The sequence below is a fragment of the Numida meleagris genome, chromosome 1 (assembly GCF_002078875.1).
Source record: "Numida meleagris isolate 19003 breed g44 Domestic line chromosome 1, NumMel1.0, whole genome shotgun sequence".
Lineage (NCBI taxonomy): Eukaryota > Metazoa > Chordata > Aves > Galliformes > Numididae > Numida > Numida meleagris.
In genome coordinates, this window is record NC_034409.1 from 35,198,619 (window position 1) to 35,222,188 (window position 23,570).

The following is a 23,570-nucleotide window of genomic DNA, read 5'->3' on the forward strand; positions in this document are numbered from 1 at the left end:
ATGCTGTGTGCCTGGAGGCCACTGGGTACTGTGCTGGTCACACACCACACAACCCCAGTGCAGCTCTCGGGACGAGTGCACGTACTCAGCCTGCCTGGCTGCCACCTGCTGCTGCTACCGGGCCTCTTGCTGTTTGTCGGGATGGGTTTTCAAGCTGTGCCAGTAGATGCAAAAAAACCCTCTCTGTTTGCCCCGTCTCCCAGGATCTCTAGAAGCACTCGCATTTTGAAGCTGTTTTATACAGCCGGGGACAGGCAGAAACATGCCTTTCTTCACCAGGAAAACTACGTTTTCACATCACCGCTGTTGGTTTGTGCCAGACGCTTTCAGACATCTCGGCTCCGACTGACCGCCACGAGAGCGGCGCCGTCGCACCCCGCATCCCTCCGGCGCGGACAGCGCCGTGCCCCGCGTGCCGGACAAGCGCGTGCTGCTGCTCACGGCCGCGCCCAGCCCGCTAACGCCGAGGGCCGCCGGCCGCCCCGGCCTCGCTACGCGGCCCTGCACGCGGGCACCGACCGAAGCAACGGCCGGCGCCCCGCCGAGGACCCGGAGTCCCACTAAACCACAAATCCCGGCACGCACCGCCGATAGCGCCGGCTGGACGGCGGGCGCGTTGCACGCCGGGATACGTAGTCCTCGGCAGCCTCGCGGCCACCTCCCGCCGCCGTCCAACGGGCGGCCCGAACTTCCCGCGCACGCTCCGCGCCACGTACGCCGCGGCGCCACCCGCCCGCGCGCAGAGCCAATCAGCGGCGCCGGCTGCGCGAGGGGGCCCCCGGCGACCTTTGACCCCGCGCCGAGCGCGAGCGGCCGCCGCCCCGCCCGTCCGCCCCCGTGCAGCCGCAGCGCAGGAGGCGGCGGAGCCCGCCCGCCTCCCCCCGCCCCGCGCAGGCCGCGGCTCCCCGCCGAGCGCCGTCCCCAGCAGCGGGCGAAGTGGAGCCGGCGAGGCCGGCAGGACGCCGCCCTCTCCTCCTTCTCTCCTTCTCCTCCTCCTCCTGCAGGCCGCCGGCGTCAACATGGCGAGCGCCTCGTACCACATCTCCAACCTGCTGGAGAAGATGACGTCCAGCGACAAGGACTTCAGGTGGGGCCCGCGCCGCCCGCAGGCCTCGGTGATGGCGGGGCCCGAGCCCGGGCTGTGCCCGCCTCGCCGCCTCCCGGGCCGGGAGCGGGGCCGGGCCCGCGGGCGGAGGCGGCGGCCCGCCGGGAGGAGCGGGGCCGGCTGCCCCGCGCGGTGCTCGTGGTCGTGGGAGGCGCGGGGCCGGGCCGCGGGCGGCCTGCTTGGGGCGGAGGGACGGGTGAGGTGAGCCGGGCCCGTCCCGGCCTCCAGACGCACGAGTCTTGCCGTTCCCCACGCAGCAGCCCGGCTAGGCCGGAGCTCACCGTGCCCCGGGTGCCGCAACTGTGGGGCAGAGGGGCTCTGCGCTCCTTGTGTGGCTTGGTGCTGCCTCTGAGACTGCGTGCATTCAGAGGGAGAAGCCCGTGTAGTTCTGCGGGGACTGGCAGATGTATTTCTGAGCTTAGGATTTGTCACAAGGGCGATACTTCTTATTGAATCTCTTGGTTACTTTGTAATAACTGGAAAGAAAAAAATGCTAAAAGCAGTGTGTACCAGAAAACGAAGTATCATAGTATTGCAATCGTAGGGGCTGGAAGGGACCTCTGGAGATCATTTAATAATAAATTTATATATATATATATGTATGCCCAGTTCTAACAAAGCATTGGGTTAAAGATAATTAAGTTTCTTTATCTGCATTGTGATGAGTCGCCAGAAATTCGTATTTGAAGCTTTTGGCTGTTAAAGAGAGCACATCAGTACAGACAGGGAAAAAGATTAAAAACTCCTGGGTTTTGCTCCATTGCTGCAGCTTTGCAGTGCTTAGGTTGGAGTTCAAGAGCTTGTTGGCATTCAAACCAATCTATTGTTAACACATTGAAATCTAACAGAAAACAGGTGATGGTTAAATTAGGCATAGAGATGAATGTGGAATCATCTTGCTTGCTGTTGACAAAACTGTTGAAATGCTGGGCACGCTTGTGTATATTTTTTCATGTCCACCTCTTTCAAATTTTGTGGTGAGATACCTGCAGAATTTAGGTTTCAAACTTGGGAAATTTTAAAAATAAATCAAGCTGATGAATCTGAAAGATACAGTTCAGAATTGCCTGAGTCATTTCAATAACACTGAAAAATAGATTTTTTTTTTCTCTTCTGAATATTACCATGTATTTTTTAGCTTTATTATGCTATTTTTTTGTGTGGTTAAGTGAACTTTGCATTTTGCGCTCACGGGAAGGATATCTTGGGAAATACTGTGATGTATTTGCTTCTAATTTTCAGTGAGTTTAAAACTTTTTGCATGAAAGAAATGGGTCATACCTGTTTGATGCAGCTGTAGCAAGCACTTTTTTCCAAGCAACGCATAGCGACTACAGCACAAGTTTTAGCGTTTGGAGATCCCGTTTTGCAGATTACCCATTCCAGGAGCATTGGACAACTTTGGAATAATGAAATATTAAAAAAAATAGTAACCTCCATTAGAATCTGAATTACAAACCATAAAAATGAATGATGATAGACCTTAACAGACTGGCTATGTTAGCATTATGCTAAGTTTTTATGAAAACTTTGTGTGTAACGTATATTTGCATAAAGGATAAAGTAGTTCTGAGTAGCAGTATTTATAAATGTTTTTATTCTTAGGCCGTGTGTATTTGAAGAGAGATGGTATAGTTGTTGATGTCAGTGAGCTGATGGCAAACTGTGCTTCAATAGCTATTTCACTGTAAATTTGAATCCTCCGGTTTTTGGATAAACTAACTTTTCTGATGCAATTGTTTGTGTCATGTGTTGTCCAGAAACTGAAGTTCTAAATGGTCAGCAATGGAAGGTGGCAATTTACTTTGGGGCCGTGGGAGGAGCGCTGTGCTCGCAGAGGGAGAGTATGAATGCTCCATGCACAAGGGGTGAGGTGCTACGGAGATGCTGCTGCTTTGCACCCTGGCAGGTTTGATGTGTTCAAGGAGGAAGCAGTTGTGACCAAAGACCACATCTAAACTACTCAAAATCATGTTTCTAAATAGCAGCTGCTTCAATTTAAAGTCACTGCTCGTGCCCATACCACTGTGGGGTTTAGGTATTTTTATTATTTTATTGTCTGCCTAGAGGATCCCTGTTGTAGTTCAGTGCAGAAGTGCTGATGAACTGATGAAATGCGAACTCTGCTGAGTCTAGGAAATTGTCACAAGTAGGTGATGAGAGCTAACAAGGCTAGGAAATAGGGGCTGTTGACCAAGGACATGATAGGATGGTATGAAGGTTTAAGAAATGAAGGTAAATGAAGCAGTAAGGTGGGGATGACTTCTAAAAAGTTCTAGTTTTGCTTGACTTTATGGATGCCCTTATTCCCATACTATTTGTCTGTTACATTTACTTCTCAAGTAGCCTTTTTCCTAGCTCTTCTTAAAGGCTGGTGACATTCACATCCACCATGCAAGCATCTGGTTCCTGTCAGATTGTAGGCTTGCTTCAGTGGGATTCTTGGAGTGAATGGAAAACGAGTGAGGCCTTTGCTTATCTTAGTGAGAAACATGTTAAGACTATTAGCCTGGAATGGCTGTGTTAAAAGACAAGAAGTTGGGGTCTGTTACGTGAAGGGAGGCATCTGCTGTTCATGATACATGTTAAGATTATAAAGTCTCGGCTTTCATTTTCAATAAAACAAGTGTCAAGCAGGTCAGACTGCAAAGATAACCTTCCAAGTATGACCTGGCCTTCAGTGATGTCTGCTTGAGTCTGATGTATCTCAAGTCCAAATGTCAGCCTTAACTGGATGATTGCAAACTGCTTTTTCTCTGGGCGTTTGGTTGGGGTTGGGATTGGTAGCAAAGCCTCTGGGAATTGTAACTGAGTAAAACATGTCTATTACTTTGCTTGAGAAGAAAGGGCACATATGAAAGAAGAACAGATTGGAAAACAGACTTCAGAAAGAAACGAAACATGAGGCATAAAGGCAGTATTTTTGGAAAGTCATTTCTCAGTATGTTCTTCTATTGGTCAGCGTGACAGCAGAATTTAATACTAAATTAGCTGGTATGAAAGCTTCTTCTGTTTGATTGATCTCTCAAGAATTAATCTGAGACTTTAATGTTGCACTCTGGATTGAGGACTGGATAAACGTCATTGGCCATTGTTTGGATTATAAACAAACCAGTCTGGGCAGATGAAGAAAATGAAAAATGCATAAATCATAGTTTCATTTCTATTTCTCCGTTAATGCCTGGCTTATTTTTGTGGGAGAATATTTGAAAGAATGTATTGTTCTTCTTGCTTCAAAGTTGCTGTTAAATAACCTCAGAGCAGAGATGAGACTTTCTTACCAACTTGGTGTAGCTTATGAAATTGGTGTAGCTAAGGGAAGAACTACTTCAACTGGGGGAAAGTGTCAGTTTTCTTGTGGAGATCATCTGAAGCACTGTGTAAACAACGGAGGTAAAATGTGTAGCTATTCTCACCCAGGAAAGGTGATGACCAAACTGAAAGTTAAATTGTGTTTTAAAATTGTATTTTCTTCCAATTTTGTTGCGTAATTAGAAGAAATGCCGCTTGCATCACAAAGTAGATAACACTAATTCAACACTGTGTGGTTTTTTTGTTAACAACTGGTGGAAACTAAAAGTCTTGTATTGTAGAGTGCTGTGAGTAACCCGTATTCTTTTAGCAATAATTATCTGACTATCTTTTGTCAGGTTTATGGCTACTAATGACTTGATGACAGAACTACAGAAAGATTCTATCAAGCTGGATGATGACAGTGAAAGAAAGGTGGTGAAGATGATTTTGAAATTACTGGAAGATAAAAATGGTGAGGTGCAAAACTTAGCTGTCAAATGGTATGTATTCTTTTTCTGTGGTGTAGAGAATTGTCTGTTGACTGAAAAACAACATTTTTTTTTGGAAAAAACTTAAAGGACTGCTGCTGTGCGGAATTAATTGAAATTTTTGTCCACAATCCTTATAGGTTATATCTGCCTTAGTTCTGGCTTCTTTTGTTGGCATCACAATTTGAGATTTAAGGTGACAAATGTGGTGTACAGTCATTGCTGATGGTATATGATTAACATGCTGGTTCTCTGGTGATGAATCTTGAATACTAAATAGATTTTATAAGATGATAGTTGATGGGTAGTTGTTGCAATGATATTTGACAGTGAGAAGGTAGATGATGGAATTGTAGTGTTGGAGTGTTTTCAAGCAGAAATGAAAACATAAGGTAAATTCACAGTCTTGGTTATCACATATGGAACTTGCTTCTTCACTCACGTTCAAGTGATTGTGTGGTTTTACATGCTTTATGGGAACTGCAGATATTTTATAGGATTATAGAATCATGGAATCATAGAATTAGCGAGGTTGGAAAAGACCTGCAAGATCATCCAGTCCAACCAGCCACCTACCACCAATAACCCCACTAAACCATGTCTCTCAGCGCTATATCTAAATGTTTCTTGAACACCTCCAGGGACGGTGACTCAACCACCTCCCTGGGCAGCCCATTCCAGCTTTTCAAAAGCTTCTGCTGCTTTGGTACCCTTTCTTCCTCCACTCAATTAACTTTACCTGTGTTGTGGCTTTTCTGGCTATTGTACCTCTTTGAAGAGTCACTACCTTTATTATAACTTTCCACGCCCAATCCTTCTGGCTTTTTGTGCCCTCTCAGGAAGGGATCTCTGTTGAGAAGCTCCGAGTATTCCTGAGGTTGTTCATTGTGCATTAACTACCTTTTTTTCCTTTAAATATTCCAACTGAGCTACTGAAAGTTTTACATTTCATGAGGCATGTAGTGAAGTAAATTTACCGTGGAAGAGCTTGGGACAGCTTTGAAGAGGAGTTTCACATCGTGACTAGCTCAGTTTGTTTCAGCTTGTTCTCTACAATTGATGCCATCAGACTGACAGAGCAGAAGATTAAAGCCTGTTCATACTTCTGCTTCTATACTTACAAGAAGTATTTGCATCACCTTCTGAAATATTTCAAGTGAGGATAACAAAAACCTTTCAGAGAGAAACTAATGCAAAATAACACGTCGCTCTCGCGTTTGAACTAATCAAATGTTAAAATCCCTTGTAGCACAGCTTATGTTCTGTGGCTTTAAAACAGGGTGCCTGTACTCAGGAGAGTCTCATGCATGGAAAGTATTAAGTAGATTATTATGAAACTTGACTAAGGCTTAGAATTGTCTTCTACTGAAGTAACATTTTGTGGTAAAACTTGTTGCAGCATACATGCAATACTCTTCTGTAACGTACACTTGAAGTTACCTGAAGTTCAGATTAATGCATGTAGTCTGTAACAGTCATTAATGGCAAGGTTAGAATTTTGGAACTGAAGTCCAAAATAGTGTTTATTAAAACATTAAAGAAAGGCTGCAAAGGAAAGGAAGTGAAAAAATAGATGGCTGCCTGTGTGCGTAGGTGTGCCCTATACTTCTCTTAACAGTCTTAACATTAACAGTCTTCCATTTTTTACAAGTTCACTTTGACACACCGAGAAAATATTTGGATTTAATTAAAATGAAAGAATGAGTTTAACATTTAGAATACTTTTAGAGAAAAAATCCTGATAGTGTTAAAGAACAGCATTAAGTTTCTTGTGAGGGGATAAGGAATGTGATAAAAGTTTTCAGGAGAATTGTGAGCCTTCATCTAGAATGTATATTTTCTTGAACGTATGAAGTTCTTTTTGGACTGGTCCTGATCCCTTGTGGGTATGCTTGAGGGACAGGGGAAGAACACTCTAAAATGGCCTTCTTAAGGTAACTTAGACTCACAGTACTGTTCCATGACAGTTTTAAGCCCTAATTTTGCTGCTGCTCTGATGTTCTCACCCTACTTGTTCCTTTTTTTTTTGCCCTGCTGCGTATCTGATTTTGTTGTAGACTGGTTTCAGGAGTTAGATTTCTTCTGGCTTAGCCCTTTCCTCCTACAGTCAGATAAGCATTGGTAGCAACAGTAGCGGGGATAAAGTATGGGAGAGGTTGAGGTGCAGTTAAATTGTAGTTTTTCGAAGACAACTGAAGGTGATGCAGTGTCTTCCATCCGCTGTAATACTGGATGGGAGCGTGATTTGTTGAAAAGTTAAATTTGACCAGCATATTTTTCCCAACTTTGTATGCTGTGTTTCTGTTCTTTACTTGTTAGGTATTTTCTGTCCCTTGCAGCTGAGGAAAACATAAACTGTTTAGATTACCTTATTAAATTAAATGCTCTGGTGCTCTTTAGAGACTATCAGCAGGAACTTTAATCAGGCTGATGCTTGATGACCCATTCAAGTATAGATTCTCACTCAGAGGAGTGCCTTAAAGGTACATGGAAACCTTAGCACTTTTAAATCTGTGTTTTAGATAGCCCTTTTCTTGAGGAAGAAAGATTTGCAATTTGTTAGTGGAGCTTCCTCTTCCAGCTGGGTCTGTGGAAGCACTGAATGGTAATGGTATCGATTACTCCTTAAACAGGAAAGAATCTCTTGAAGGACAATAGTTCTTTCAAGGTTTGTTTACTGAGGTCACTGAACAGAGCAGATTTAAAATTACTCAGAACAGCCTTAAAGCAACATTTGTTCTTAGGCAAGTGTAGTAACAAGTAAGTTTTGCCTTATCCACTAATCTCTTTCACATTTAGATAGGAAGTGCACTGTTGGTTAAAATGCTAATTAACTTGTTTCTTACGATCTCTTCCAAGCACGTGCTGTTTTTGTTCTTGACCTTTTCAGTTATATCGTACTGCTTTTGGATAGGCTAAAATATGTTTGGTTTTGGTTCACAGCTTGAGCTCATGGATACTTGGGTAGCTGCCTTGGAAGACAGTTGTGCTGTTCACCTCTGAATAAAAGTGAAAGTTGATCAACTACATTTAGAACTCTTGCAGTAAATGTCAGCCAGTCTTAAGCTTTGACCCCATAAAAGAGAAAGGGTTGTATTCATCAAACTCCTGTTATTTCAGACAGTGGATGCAAACTAGGTCAGTTTTGTTTTTTTTTTTTACCTTGGCTGTCTTAAGAGCATTTAAAACTTTTCTTGTTGTCTGATTTACTCTGAAGGAGTTTTTTGCTCTATCTGATAATCACAGCCTGTTTCACAGTCAGCCAATATAGAAAACACTTTTGGACGTTCTTGCAGCATTCATATTTAAAGGCTGTTCGTGTAGCCCTAAATGGCATCCTGTGTACGTTGCGGTGGTGGTAGTTACACTGCCTGTAGCTCTATCCAAGATTACATGCATCTGAATTAGACAAGCAGAAGGGTGTGCCTAAGCATAAGATGGACTGTTTGTGCTTCACTACTAGTATCGTTCTGACGGCCCAAATTGCCACTGGTGGGTTCATGTGTTCAGTGATTCAGTTTGAGGATGAACCGCTTCTCATTCTGAGCAGTTGTTTTCGGTGTGATACTCTGCTGTTGAAGCGAATTCCAACAAATTTGCGTTGTTTCACGCTAAAACGGTTCCTAAAACTTGAAATAAATTAGCATTCATATACACGTGTATCTATATCTCAAAATAGAAATAAAAGCATGACATCAAAATAATTATTTTCAGTGATTTTTCCTCTTGTCTTCCTGTAGTTTGTCTGCATTTATCAATGTGACTTCTCTGGGCACTGGTGCAGTACAGGGAACCCTGCTTGAAGCTGCGAGTGTGAGTCATTAATGTGAGCAGGATGATGCACATATGTTGTGTGGCTGATCTGGTTCAGCAGCTTTTAAGTGTTTTGGATGTGAAGTAATACACTGTTATACATCGTACTGTATTGGAGATTTGAATCAAATACATACTTTTTTTTTCATTTGAGAATTTTTTCTTCCTCATAAGTAAATGTGCTTTTGACACCTAAAATATGCTGATTTCAGACTATATTTGGTTATGAGATGCCTTTCTAATAAGGAGGATACACTATGAACATCTGTATTTTCAAATGTATTCAACTTAAAGGAGACACTGTCACAGTTGCTGCTATTTCCATAGACAGCTGAACAAGTTTTTGACTTTAAGGGAAGCTGGACATGAATTACTAGTAAGTGGAATTATCTAGAGAGAAGGAAAATATAAAGAGCACTTAAAAAACAAACTCAACAAAGGAAACTGCTTCCAATTATCTTAAGTACAAATGCTTTGTATTCCGAACTGATTTTATAAAAGAAAATTGTATTTTATTTTCTTTTTCTGATAAGTGCAGTTGGCAATCTGGGACTAATAATTAGGTCTGTAAGTAATATCTCCTGATTTCAAAAGCCAAAAAAGCTTAAGGCAGTATTTTTTAAAATGTGTTTCCTAGTTGATATGTCAACTTCATTGAACTAACAAGCTGCATAAATAGGAATGAAGATGCTAACTCGGGTAAAGTCTAATTTAACACTTTCTAGCAACTAATTTTAAACATTTGGGTGAATGACATATCACTTAAGTGGTTTGTCATCTTTAAACATTAGCAAATAAGCATTTCTCATGCACAGAGGCACGCAGAATGGTTGAGATTGGCAGGGCCCTCTGGAATTCATCTGGTCCAACCTCTGCTTGAGCAGGGCCATTCAGAGCAGGCTACTGGGGCCCTTATGCAGGCAGTTTTTGATGATCTTCAAGGAGGAGACCCCACAGCCTCTCTGGACAGCCTGTGCCAGTGTTCCGTTGCCCACAGAAGTATTTTCTGGTGTTCAGAGAGAATCTCCTGTGTTTGTTTGTGCCCGTTGCCTCTTGTCCTACCAGTGGGCACCACTTCCATAAGATATTTACATGCATTGGTGTTTAGCCTGGTCTTCTCCAGCCTAAATGGTCCTGGCTCTCATATCCTTTCTTCATAAGAGAGCTGTTCCAGTCCCCAGATAACCCTTGTAGCCCTCCACTGGCCTCACTCCAGGAGCTCCATGTCTTTTGTACTAGGGAGCCCTGAACTGGACACAGTGTTTCAGATGCAGCCTTGCCAGGGCATAGTGGAGGGGGAGGATAACCTCTCTTGACCTGCAGGCAACGCTCTTCCTAATGCGCCCCAGGATGTCATTGGCCTTGTTGGCTGTAAGGGCGCACTGCTGGCTTATGGTTAGCTTGTTGTCCTCAGGACACCTAGGTCCTTCTCTGCAGACCTGCGTGCCAGCAGGTCAGCCCCCATCCAGTCGTGGTGCAGGGACTTGTGTCTTCCTAGGTGATGGACCCTGCAAGTGCCTTGTTGAATTTCACAAGGTTCCTCCACACCCAGCTCTCTCTACTGTGGAGATCTCTCTGAATGGCTGCACAGCCTTGTAGGTTATCAGCCACTCCTCAGTTTTGTATTATTGGCAAACTTAATGAGAGTGCACTCTGCCTCTTTGTCCAGGTCATTGCTGAATAAGTTGAATAAGACCGGACCCAGTACTGACCACTGGGGGACACTGCTGGCTACAGGTTTCCAACTGGTCTGCCACTGATCACAACCCTCTGAGCTTTGCCAGTTAGCCTCTTCTCAAGTCTGCCTCACTGTCCACCCATCTAGCCCACACTTTCAACGAGGCAACAGTGTTGAAAGCCTTGCTGAAGTCGGTATAGTTGACGTATTCTGCTCTCTCCTCATCTACCTACCCTGTCTATCCATCGTAGAAGGCTATCACATTGGTTCAGTGTGATTCCTGTTGGTGAATCTATGCTGACAACTCCAGATTATGGTTGTTTTTAAATTCATTAGGGATGTACCATTCCTGAGCTTGGAGGAAGTAATGCTAGCTCTCTAAAACTCCTTTACCTTCTGTAGCCTTAACTCCTCCTTCAAGTAGGTCCTGGGTGATGCCAAACTTAGCCCTCCTATAGAGTTGCAGTCCTGCTTCCTCATTTCCTCCATGCAAGATCCTGAACCCTACTATCTCGTCACTATGCTGTACTTTACTTAACCGATGATCTGTTAGATCTAATTGACCAGCTTTTGCCCTGGTTATTTCAGTTTATCTTAGCTTCCATTTACAAAATAAACATACTTAGAAGAATGTACTCGTTGTTTAATAGTTTTAAAGTCCTTATAATTTGAGGTGTTTTCACTTACGGAGAAACTGTTTTTGGTGGAGGTGGTCTGTCAAAATCGTTGATGCATAAAGGATAGTGCCAGCTGCAGACGTTTAGGATGTTGCTGTGGTTTAATCGTTCAGCAGCTCAGCACCACGCAGCCGTTCACTCGTTCTCACTGCAGTGGGTTGGGAGAGAGAATCAGAAAAAGATAAAACTTGTGGGTGGAGATGAAGACAATTTAATAGGACTGAAAAGGAGGGGAATATAGCAATAATGATAATACAAAAAGAATATACAGAACAACTGGTGCACAAAGCAATTGCTCACCACCCTCTGACTGATGCTTAGGCAGTCCCTCAGCAGCGGCTCCCCGCTATCCCAGCCAACTCTCACCAGTTTTACTGTTCAGCATGATGCCATATGGTATGGGGCAGCCCTTTGGCCCTCCTGATTCTGTCTCCTCTCAGCTGCTTGTGCACCCCCAGCTTCTTTGCTGTCACGAGGAGAAGCTGAGAAGTCCTTGACTCTGTGCAAGCACTGCTCAGTAACAACTAAAACATCAGTGTGTTATCAACATTATTCTCCTCCTAAATCCAAAGCACAGCACTATACCAGGTACAAGGAAGAAAATAACCCCAGGTGAAACCAGGACAGATGTGGAAGGTGTGTTTCAAGAGAGCTGCACAAGTCATTGCAAAAGCAGAAGATAGAATCTCTCTAGGAGAGATGATGTTGCTGCCTAGAATCTCACTAACCAGATTACTTTTAATAGAGAGTGAGTTAGCTGGCTTCCGGGATTGCTACTCTGAGAGCTAGCTGTATTTCTGAAAGGTTGCTGTTGTCCAATTTTAACGGAATGTACTTCCATAATCATATGTCTGCTCGTTTCTGCTTCCCAGTGCTTCTATTTACAGTAATTCTGTTGCAGCGTGAAGCATTATGGATGTGAAATGGTTTCTACAGGTTTGACAATAACACTTTTCTGGACTGTAGCATTTTGACTGAAATGGCAGAGTTCCCACTTTCCAGACTACTGTGGACAGTTGTCATACCTTGGAATTGTGATTGTTGCTGTTTTAGATGATTTTATTTGGGTTGCCTGCAAAACAATTTGCTATGCAGCAAGAGCGGAATGGAGGATTGATGCTGTCAGTGGCTGCTGACTGACAGTGGTGTGTATTTGAAGAGAAATTAGTGATGTGCTGGTAAAACATTGAGGGCTGAAAGCTTGGCTGAAGAGGGAAATCGGGTTGTGAAAAAACCTGTGATCTTTTTGGAGCAACTGGGGAAAATGTTTCAGCTTTTAGGAACGCAGTCAGGGAAGGCTTGGTGCGTTTGTGTGAGAGAAAATTCTTGGTAATATTCTGTGTCTTGGCAGATAGTCATGTGCAAGCTTACCGGGAACCCATCTGTTAGGGGAAAATGCCCATTACTGGTATCTGTGTCCAGAAATTATTTTAATAAAACCGTATTGTTCAGTTAACTTGACTGAAACAGGAGCGTGCTAAGATTAGGATTGTAGGTACGGTCTTCTAAATCCCTGCTGTCCAGGGTTTAGTAGCTGTGGAGGTGGTTAGCTGGAATGTAAGGATGCCTCTACAGTCCCCTTGTCCTAAATTTAAGGGCAGTGCCAGAGGAGGGCCTGAGTTTAACTTTTCAGCAAAGGGTGCTCTGTTAGAGCTGTTCGTTTCTGCAGGAGTCAGTGTACATGCTGAAGCAGATGAGAAACCATTCCATTGCCTCTTTGTTCCTGTGCACATAAAGGGCTTCTTCTTCATGTATCAGTGTTGCAAGTAACGCTTCTCTTCAGATTTTCTGCATGCAGTATCTTTTGGAAACATTGTACCAAGATATTTTGTTCTTTCTTAATGTAGTTATTCTTAAAATATCTCCGTGTCTCTGTGAAACACACTGCAAAATAAAGAATAAGTTGCAGTCTTCCTGAATTCATGGCATTGAGTTGATCGTTGTCTGATCGGAGGAGTTGACCTCAATGTCAAATTTTTTAAAGATTTGTGCTATAGTAAAGCTGGAGTTAGTTGAACATAATATTTCAGTGCATGCTTTTGGTAAATATGTTTTGCCTTTTTTTTTTTTTTAATTCCCAAATTGGCCTTATTTTGAGCAGGTTTTATGACCCTGGTAACGTGTTGGTGGGGGAGAGAAAGAAACCAAGCAGGTTACAATTTGTGAGGGCGGGCGTGTAGAGGAGTAGGTGTGATTATCTTTTGGATTTGGGAATTGCATGTTCCAGGGCTTTCAGTGTAGGTGCTGTGCCTCAAGCACAAGTGCACTTTCAAGATCATGGGCGTGAGGCATTGTGAGCATAGCCACTGGAAGAGGAGCTCATGGATTTGTCTGTGACAGACCACTAGTGACAAAATGTTACTCTGTTATTACTGTTACATAGCAAGTTACGCTTAGTGCTTCAATGCGCAGGCTTGCTTTGTGTAATAGGTACCTCTTTGTCTGCACTTGCTTGCTGCCTTTGGCTTCTATTGAGCATTTTTGATGACAGTTAACTCTTGTTACAGTAATTTTTTTTTTTTTTGGACATGGGGAAGAAGGGAAGCAGCGTTGGGGCAGGTTTGGGGATGGAAGATTTGTGGTTTTGTCCTCACATATAGAGGCCCATGTCTGCTGGTTGTTCCAGAGTGAAAACTGTAGATCTCAGCCCTTTGAGTCCAGCTGGAATCACTGGCTTGCAGTCTTCTGAGTTTGAATTCTAGTCTAGCTCCCTCCAACAACTGCATGTAGCAGTTTAGTTTGAGCTGTTGGAGCACTGTCTTTTTTTGGGAGTGAGAAAGCAGGTGATCAGATCAGGTTGAACAGTGGTTTTAAGGGTCTAAGTCCTCCTGTGGTTTGAGCTATATGATGGTGAGGAATGGCTTTGAAATAACCAAGAGAACATCTACAAAAAAGTGTGAAAGATGTAGGGAACTTGGAATGTGGTTGGAAGCCATTGCTGCAAAAGGAATGAAAACCTGAGACGAGATAGAAAATTGGATTTCACAGGGACTTGAAGCATGCAAGTTTCTCTTTACCCTGTTGGTACTTCTAAGCTGTTTGAGCAGACCATTCTTTTTTCCCCATATACAGTCGAAAGGATGATGGCCCCATCCATGAGTAGAAGTCAATAAAATACGCAGTTCCAAAATGAACAAATTCCTTGTCATGTTTGACTATATGTTGAGAAGTGAATTCAGTATGGTGCCAAGTTGCATTTCAAAATGGTGAGAAAATCCAAAGCACGAATAGGTCAACAAGTAAAATTAATAGCAGGGAGCAGTTCCTTGCTGACAGCACTTAAGAATTAAGCTATGCATCCTCAAATCTCCACTACTAAAAAACCACAGAAATAAGGGTGGTTGTTTTTCTTTTTTCCCCAGCAGTACCAACAAGGTAATGAAAGTTTGGGGTTGTTTTACTCTCATTCTCAGCAAATACAGTCTTAAGCTCCTAAACTAACTTTATGTAGTGCCTGTATGGTGAAAGCTGTTGCCTCAAGCCTTTCCTTCTGAATGGTGATGAGTGACCGGCAAGTTCCCCTACAGTTGCCCTCCTGACAGTTTTATTAGCTAGTAGTGAACCCAGGATCCAGCTGTGTTCTTGGGGAGCTGGATTTGAATTCCAGAGTCATTTCCAGTAAAACAAGAAAGACTGCTTTGCTTGTCAGCTTGTACGCAGTGTGCTTGTCTCTCAATACATATAAAGTAAGTAACTTTTTCCTGTAGATTATGAAGACTCGAGGGTGATTCTTCTGTCTTAAAATATTTGTGGGTTTCTGTAATACAGTAATGTGGAATTAGTTGATATAAGTACTAAGCTTAAAGTAAGCTTTTGTCTGAGTGGCAGAACTTGATTTAGGTTTTTGACCATCTGCTTTCAGAATAATAGTCTTTATTAAGAGATTAGTATCTTGCTAGCTTGGACAGAATTTCTGCTTCCCTGTTGATTTTTATTTCTTTTCTGGTTTTGTGCAGCTGACTTAGTGCCAGTGCTTTCTTTTTTTCTTCTGTGAAACTTGCTCTTAATTCAGAATCACTTTCAGAATCTTAGGAAATAAAACCAAAGCTTTTTTTTTTTCTGCTGTAATTGCTGAAGGGAGATGTTTTGCATCCAGATAGCTTCTTTTCAGTAGTGTGGTACAATTAGGAGAGGATGTATGGCACATCTTCATTTTACTAGAACTGTATACTGCTGTTTGTTAATCAGGGTTTAGCTGTGCGCCATAATCTGGTAACTCTATTATTACATTGTACAATCAATTTTATGAAGTTTGAAGTTGTTATCCCACCTTTTCCCAGTGTCTTGAGCTTGTTGTTTTTATTTTTTTTTTCCAAATTAGCCTTTGAAAGCATTTTACAAAAGCAAAAGATCTGCCCTTGTTTATTGGACCGGCTTGTGACTGAACTGTTCTAAAAGCGTGATAATTGCTATTTGTTTCCAAACAGCAAACACTGCGTTGCAAATTAACGTGTTACAATTGTCTAAATATTACTGTTTTTTAATAAAGTTGGGAAGACAGTCCACCTTTCCACAGGGTGTTCCTTTTAGGGTTAACAAGGAATTAAGCTAGACAAATACTTCTAGTTGAATGTTGTTCTGGTGTTAAATTCGACAATCTATTTTACAAGCGGATCGTAAAATTATTTGTAAAACTTCTACAAACTTCAGGTACTTCCGTGATGTTATGGCCCTAAATCACTGCAGCCTCAAAAATCTCATGTGCTTGTAATAAATGGCGGCGTAGATTTGAAAACGTAACCTTTGCTTCCTTACACTTAGTGTTATTTTGATAGCAAGTTCATTTTTCTGGTAGGGTTTCAGTTTCATTTCAGCTCTCCAAAATTGAAGTTTACTATAACCCTGCAGAGATCGTGTTAGCTTTGCTAGAATAAACCTTAATGAGAAGCGGATGTATGCAGTATTAAAGTTCAGCGTAGAAGAAATTTAGTTTATATGGAGGCATCACATTCTAATGCTGTCCTAACATAATGAGCTTGCAGTTGGCTTTAATATGCTCCTTTTTTTTTTTTTTGCATTTGTTCGTATGCTTATTTCAATATTTTTCTACTTTATATCTCTGGTTTGTGTAGCAGTTGTCTCTGTACATTGTGCCTGGTGTTGAAGGGCAGGTAAATTTATCTCCTCCCTTGTAAGCTGGAGAAACGTGGCTGGTTTCTGATCCATAGGGCTTGGCTCTATCAGCTGCAGCAGGAGGCAACTCTGGCTCTTGAAGCTGCTCACCCGCTGTCTTCACAGCACAGGAGAGCACAGACCAGAGGGAACCATCCCACAGGCTCACTTGGACTTGGGGACCTCAAGTTGCACCCTCACTTTCACAAAAAGAAAAGGACATAGCACCATAGTTTAAGCTTTTGAAAAATAATTCCTAAGAAATAACAACCTTGCGTATCTCTCTACTCCTTGAAATCATAACCAGTATAGGTGAGCTCATCGTATCAAAGCAGAGTCATCAGCCTTTACTGTTCATCAGCTTTTGCACTGAGAAAGCATGTATAGAAACTCATGAAAGCCTTCTGTGCTTTCTTATCGTAGTCAAAGTTGAATTTGATGCTGATGTGTATAACTTAAGTGTGTGCCATAGGTGGAAAAGCATTGGGATACTGTTGCAAGTCAGACTGTAGGATTTCTTTGGTGAGATGTCTGGAGCAGTGGTAAGTCATAACTAGGGGAATGTCTGCACACAAGATCAAGACAACATTATCCATTAGTCCTTTAATTTTGATGGAAGAAAAAATTGTTTTCTGGAGATACATTTGTGTTTCTGTTAATTCTACAGTTGTACTGTCCTTGTAGTTTGTGATTCCTGTTTTCTGTAGATGGTCCTTGCTATTACCATCTCCATTCTTGCCTCTGGCCATTGCTTGTGCTCCTGTGTGACTTGCGTGCAGCTCCTTGTTCTCTTGCAGTTGCTTCTGGCACGTTCTGTGCCAAACCAAAGCCTCTACAAACTCAGTAACATTAGCTTCATGTTGCATCTCACCTCTTGAGTTGATGTCACCGGTAAGCGTGATTTGATAGGGTAATAATGTTAGAGATGTCACTGCAGAGAGAATAGCTGGCAAGATCAAAATGCAGAAGTTTATAAAATTAGGGAGGTATGTCTTGCAGAGTAATTACTGTCTGTCTGGATTAACTGCTGTTTGTTTTTTTTGATGGAATGCATAGCTTACAATACTCATTTTCCAGAGTTTGCCATTTCTGAGTTGGTTTGTCTGAAGACAGGTGTTGTTTTAAAAAAAAAAAAAAAAGGGAGGAAAGTAGGTAAGCAAATCTGGAGTGAAAAGGAGAGAGAGGCAGTGAGAAAAATTAAGTTCTCATTCTCTTCTTTTTGACTCAATTCACAGGCGAATGGAATTCTGAAGTAGCTTACTTTTGCAAGGCAGTGTTTCTTGTTTTGCTGGTAAAGCTTTGGCTTTAGTGATTGTGGCCAAGAAGTGCTTACAGTACCAGTTTTGCAGTGTAGAAAAACATTGTATTGTGGTTCTTGATTCTAGTCTTGATTGCTTTATAAAATATGCTCTGTACTAAAATAAGGTCTTCTTTTTCCGAACTACCTTTATTGCATAACAACAAATAGATTTAATCAAGTCCTGTAATGTCTAATAATCAAACACAGTAAGAAAATGTGTTAACGCAGCAAGATCATGGGAACATTTTCAGCACTGGTACAAAATGAAGAAAAACGGATGGAGGCCTCCAAGCCACAGTGAGTCATATACTCTGTGAGATTTTACAGATCTCTCCATAGCAGAACGGCATTGAGTTTGTAGAGGAGAGAAAAGGTGTGTATACTTTTCTACGCAGATCAGTAAAACCAAAGTCCTGCTCTTGTGTCTTTCCTAGAGCCTCAAGAAGGAAGTGGAAGACTTGCTTGCTAATGTTAGAAGGAAACAGAGGCAGAATAAGGCGCTGTGGTTTTTTGCATAATTTCCTTTTTGGAACAGGGTATTAACAATGGAGAGAGTGAAAGTTGGCAGTAGAGTTAGGAAGATGGTGAAGGATACTGTATTTCTTAATAATGAAGTCGGCTTCACTAGGCCATCTGCAGCTTCAGTGTTTTGAACAAAGGGGAGCATTTGACAAGGGGATACAAAATTGTAACCATCCTCAAAATATTTGGAATGACTAAACATTAACCTTTTGGTGACATTTTCTCTATTTTCTCCAAGTGTGGTGTTTGTAAGGGTCTCTGTGAATGAAGACTTAGCATATCTTTGTTTTTTATTTCACCGTTGTATTCTGTGGTATAGAATGAGTGTGTCAGGAAGAACCCAAATGTGGTAATAAAGAGGTTTGTTTGCTGGTCTGAACTTTGCAGACACTGATAATCAAGTACATATACTGATGTCTCTGACTAGCTAACTTTGTAAATCTTGGCATTAAAAGTGATAAAGTAAGAGGGATTCAGGATTTGGAACTGTGAAGCAAAGCAGTCACACAGAACTGTTTTCATCACCAGCTAAAGGCTGTCAGATTTAAAACATTTGCTTTATGTTGCTACCAAAACCAATCTTAACTTTGTGACTTCAAACAAAATAGTGAAATAAAAATGAAGGATTTTGATGTTTTTATTTATGGTTGCAAATGTATTACTTTTCTTCTGTTTATACAGCCTTGGCCCTTTGGTGAGCAAAGTGAAGGAGTATCAAGTGGAGACCATTGTAGATACACTCTGTACAAACATGCTTTCAGATAAAGAACAGTTACGTGACATTTCAAGCATTGGCCTTAAAACTGTGATTGGAGAACTCCCCCCAGCTTCCAGTGGTAAGATGTTTTGTATTCAAGATGTTCGTTTGAGTTTGTTCTGTGACTGTACTTTGGAATTTTGCTGGTTTAAAAAACTTAGTTTCCCACACTGATGTAATTCTTCAGGAAAAAAAACTTGTGTTACAGGAACATTGGCATAACAAATTGAGCGTAAAAGCTTCTATTTTAATAATTATCTGGTGGAACATTTCTGGGCTATATTCATAACTAAATCTCTTCTTGCTTTTTGGTTGATAGAGTACTCTTAAATTAATTAAAACTCATATATTTTTCTTTAATGATCAAATTTCTTGCCTCAGTTTAGGTAAGTGTTTTGGAATGTACCTAATGTTTCTAACCATTACCTGTTAAGTTACTGAAATGCTTACCTGCAGTTTTAAATGAAGGCAGTCTGCTCCAGAAAAGATACTAATGATGAACAGCTCTTCAATTAATGCTATTACTTTTTTACTTAAGTGGATTTCTGATATTGTATGTAGGGTATGAATGAGAAGTAAAAGCTGATTAAGAGGACTTCGGAAATGCAGCTTTTAGAGACTGAGGTTGCTTAAATAAAAACAGAGAAACAGACACACTCTGATTTTGACATCCTTTATTGAAAGTCCACAATTAAATAATCATGTGTTAATCAGGTAGTAGTGAGATGCATAAACATAAAAATAAATATTGAAAATATAGATTGGAATGGCATTAATTTCACATCTACATTCCAAAAGTACGTTTTTGTTTTTTTTAAAAAAAAACCCTTTATGCAGACAAAGATGAGTGCTAGCCATTGGGAAATGAGAGTTGGTTCATCAAATGGCTCTTGAGCAGCATTGAGCGGTTGTGTATACTGGGGGAAACTATGCGGGTGTGGCAAAGACATTTTAACTTGAATTTTAAAACACTTATAAGGTTTTTTTAGCAGTATTTCAAGTAGACTTAAATAGCTTCTTGTGTAAAGTGGTTTCATCTTGATTTTTTAGAAGTGACTCTATCTACTTGTATGCTTCCTTTAGTTTATTTTAATCTGTAGTCCTGCCATTTATTGCTCTAAACTTATCTTAGCCTTTGCTTTCCATTGCTTGCCCTGCCAAAAGCGGTATCCTTTCTGTTATGTACAACTTAGGAAACTAAAGCCATCCAACTCAGTATGTTTCTGGGTAGATAGGTAATCTTTCAGTCTAATGCAGAGCATAATACTTTATGTTAGCAAAGAAACTGGCTGTTCAAACTTGTTTTGTTGGGTGGGAAAGCTGATTCATGTTAAATTCTAGTTGCTTCCCATAGTCACAGGCATGATCTTTGGTGTTAATAACTGTATTTTCTTGTTATGGAAATGCTGAGGTTTTATTGTACTTTCAGGTTCTGCATTAGCAGCTAATGTTTGCAAAAAGATCACAGGGCGTCTCACTAGTGCTATAGCCAAGCAGGAAGATGTGTCTGTTCAATTGGAGGCACTAGATATCATGGCTGATATGCTGAGCAGGTAAACATCCTTCTTCCAAAACGCTGGTGAATGCCAGTAAATACTCCATCAACTTCCTAATTTTCAAAACATCAAATAAAAATTACTTTAAATGAAATAATATGGCAAGATATTGAGTGTAAATGAAACCGTACTTAAATTAAAAAAGTGGAATGTATTGAAGATAAGTTGATTGAGACGACTGATTATTTATTTCATTTTCTAATAACTGTAGTTTAAGTTAATGTTCAGCGTTTATTGCTTTGAAGATTTTTTTTTTACTCGTTTCTTGTTTTTGAAAGTTCCAAAACTTTAAAAACTTAATTGGAATCTCTGTGGTGTTTTTTGGGAATATTTAAGGGAATTCTGGTAGAATATATGAACAAAGTTATCTAGATTCAATTGGTTTGAGTTTGTGTTTTGTCTGTTTTAAGGCAAGGAGGACTGCTTGTTAACTTCCATCCTTCAATTCTGACCTGTCTGCTCCCCCAGCTGACTAGCCCCAGACTTGCTGTGAGGAAAAGAACCATCATTGCTCTTGGTCACCTGGTTATGAGTTGTGGCAATATGGTTTTTGTTGACCTCATTGAACATCTGTTGACAGAGCTGTCTAAAAATGATTCCATGTCAACAACTAGGACCTATATTCAATGTATTGCTGCTATCAGTAGGCAAGCAGGTCATAGAATAGGTAAGAAAAATATATAAATTATCTGTAACTGTGAAGGTTCTTTAGACGAGAGTAATTACTTTGCTAATATTCTCTTATCAGGTGAATATCTTGAGAAAATAATTCCATTGGTTGTAAAGTTTTGTAATGTAGATGATGATGAACTGCGAGAGTACTGCATTCAAGCATTTGAATCCTTCGTTAGGAGGTAAGTACTTCTCAGGTACTTTGAGTTTTCTTAAGAGCTAGTAGTGTGCTGTTTGATTGTAAGCTGTCAAGGTGGTCTCCTTGGTGTAAAATATTTTTGCAAGATTTGAACGGAAACTGTTCCTATAACTCAATGTTATACCTTAACTGTTAAGCAGTGGGTTACGTTTGTATGTCATAAACTTTACTGTGCCAGTGCTACTAATGCGCACAGGAGGGGTGAAGTATTTTAATAATTCTTGTTGTCTCGTAGTAATGAGGATGAAATGTTGATATCCAAAGGCATGTCTTGCTTTTGTGCAATATTCCAGTCTAGTAGATTGGGTTACATAGTAGCATTGTCCTTTCTGAATTACAGATTCAGATGGATGCATTTGATGGTACTTGGTTTAGCTATGACGTCTTCAGAGTACTGTATGTGGTATTAAGTCTTTTAGGCAGAAATGTTTTAATTCCTATAGGTAATCTGACTTCTGCTTTTGTACTATGCAGATGTCCTAAAGAAGTTTATCCTCATGTATCTACTATTATAAATATTTGTCTTAAATATCTTACCTATGATCCAAATTACAATTATGATGATGAAGATGAAGATGAAAATGCTATGGATGCTGATGGTGGAGATGATGATGATCAAGGTATATTTGTGTTTTGGTTTAGGGGAGAGAAAGGTCTAGAGAACTTGCAGCGGTCTGAGAAAATTGATGTGGGTGGTTTTGCTGCTAAGTACCAGTATTTGAATGACTTGTATACTTCCAAATTCAATTTCTATATTGGTTTATAAACATGACTTATGAACTCATTTCTCAGAATGAAGTACTAGATGTTACTGCTGAAGATGAATGATTCCAAGGTTGAACATAAAGTACAAGATAAATATTTTAAAATACGTAAAAAAAAAATGGTAAAAGGTAACAGCATGTAGTATGATAGATCTAAAGTGAAGAACATGTCAGTTAATGAATTGAAAATACATGTTTGACACGGGAAAGATTTCTCAGTACTTACTCTGTAAAATATAACTACTTAAAGCATAAAATCAAATAGGTTAAAAATTGCGAAATACTCAGTATTTTTCTGTAGGATAAAACTTTGACGCTTTGATTGTCTAGATTTGAACATCTGCATAATTTATTTTTTCAAGGGAGCGATGATGAATATAGCGATGATGATGACATGAGCTGGAAAGTAAGGCGTGCAGCTGCTAAATGTCTGGATGCTGTTGTTAGCACACGACATGAAATGCTTCCAGAATTCTACAAAACTGTATCTCCTGCTTTAATAGCCAGATTCAAAGAACGTGAAGAAAATGTTAAAGCAGATGTTTTTCATGCTTATCTTTCTCTTTTAAAACAAACTCGACCGGTGCAAAGTTGGCTTTGTGATCCCGATGCAATGGAACAAGGAGAGACGCCTTTGACAATGCTTCAGAGTCAGGTTACTCATCAAGATTTTTTGTTGAACTTTGTGAAAGCGCATTGATGTTATGTCCTATTCACATTGATAGCTCTTGAAATATGCCATGCTGTACTTTCATCATATATAGATTACAGGTTATAGTACTGTAATATTGTGTTCTGGGAGCGCAAGCCATAGAACCAGCCCAGAAAAGTGAAGCAGTCATGGAAATTAAAATTACTGGTTTGGGTAGATGTGCTTATCTGACTTCAGTTGCTTATTGCCACCCCTAAAAGTTGTATGTTCTGTGTAATTTAGCCACATTGCCAAAGCAAAATAGTTATTTTATATTTCCTAGAACACAAGCAAAACGTCTATTAATCATGATAAAACTTGATTTGCTATACCATGCTTTATTTGCCAAATAAGAAGAATAGTGCTGACAAATGGCATTTTCCTTTTCTTAAAGTGAATTATTTGACTGACTTCTCAGTTGTTTCTCTGCATAGTTTTATTATTACAAACATAGTTTTCTTTTGTTTCATCTCACCTTTTGAAGTTATAGTACTGGTTTTTTAGTTTGTGATTCTTTCGAATCTTCATTTCCTGCTGTTCATACAATAACTCTGGTTCTGTGAAGAAATCAGAAATAGAGAAAGATGTCTTAGCCTGCTCCCCACATGATGACAGATGAAAGAAATTTCAGCTATTGAATTGATTAACAGATGTGTGATGGTTACAGGTTCCCAACATAGTTAAAGCCTTGCACAAACAAATGAAGGAGAAAAGTGTGAAGACCCGTCAGTGTTGCTTTAATATGCTGACTGAGCTAGTGAATGTATTACCTGGGGCCCTAACACAACATGTTCCTGTACTTGTACCAGGTATGAGAAACATACTGTTAATCTAAAGACTTACTGGGAACTTCGATATGAAACTTTGATACGAAAATCATGAATGTTTATATTTGAAATTGGCAATGTAATCAGCTACTGTATAAATCCATATAAATATTTT

The 23,570-nt window shown here is 40.6% G+C and overlaps 1 protein-coding gene across 1 annotated transcript in view; it reads left to right on the top strand.

The window, feature by feature from the left end:
* Positions 853–23,570, top strand: part of CAND1 (cullin associated and neddylation dissociated 1) — a 30,742-nt gene continuing 8,024 nt past the window's right edge. The window contains exons 1-9 of the mRNA XM_021385108.1: positions 853–1,087; positions 4,756–4,899; positions 18,671–18,825; positions 20,176–20,299; positions 20,713–20,969; positions 21,051–21,156; positions 21,648–21,793; positions 22,300–22,592; positions 23,296–23,437. Coding sequence (XP_021240783.1) covers positions 1,020–1,087; positions 4,756–4,899; positions 18,671–18,825; positions 20,176–20,299; positions 20,713–20,969; positions 21,051–21,156; positions 21,648–21,793; positions 22,300–22,592; positions 23,296–23,437 — 1,435 coding nt within the window. The 5' untranslated portion in view covers positions 853–1,019. The remainder of the gene's footprint in view (positions 1,088–4,755; positions 4,900–18,670; positions 18,826–20,175; positions 20,300–20,712; positions 20,970–21,050; positions 21,157–21,647; positions 21,794–22,299; positions 22,593–23,295; positions 23,438–23,570) is intronic.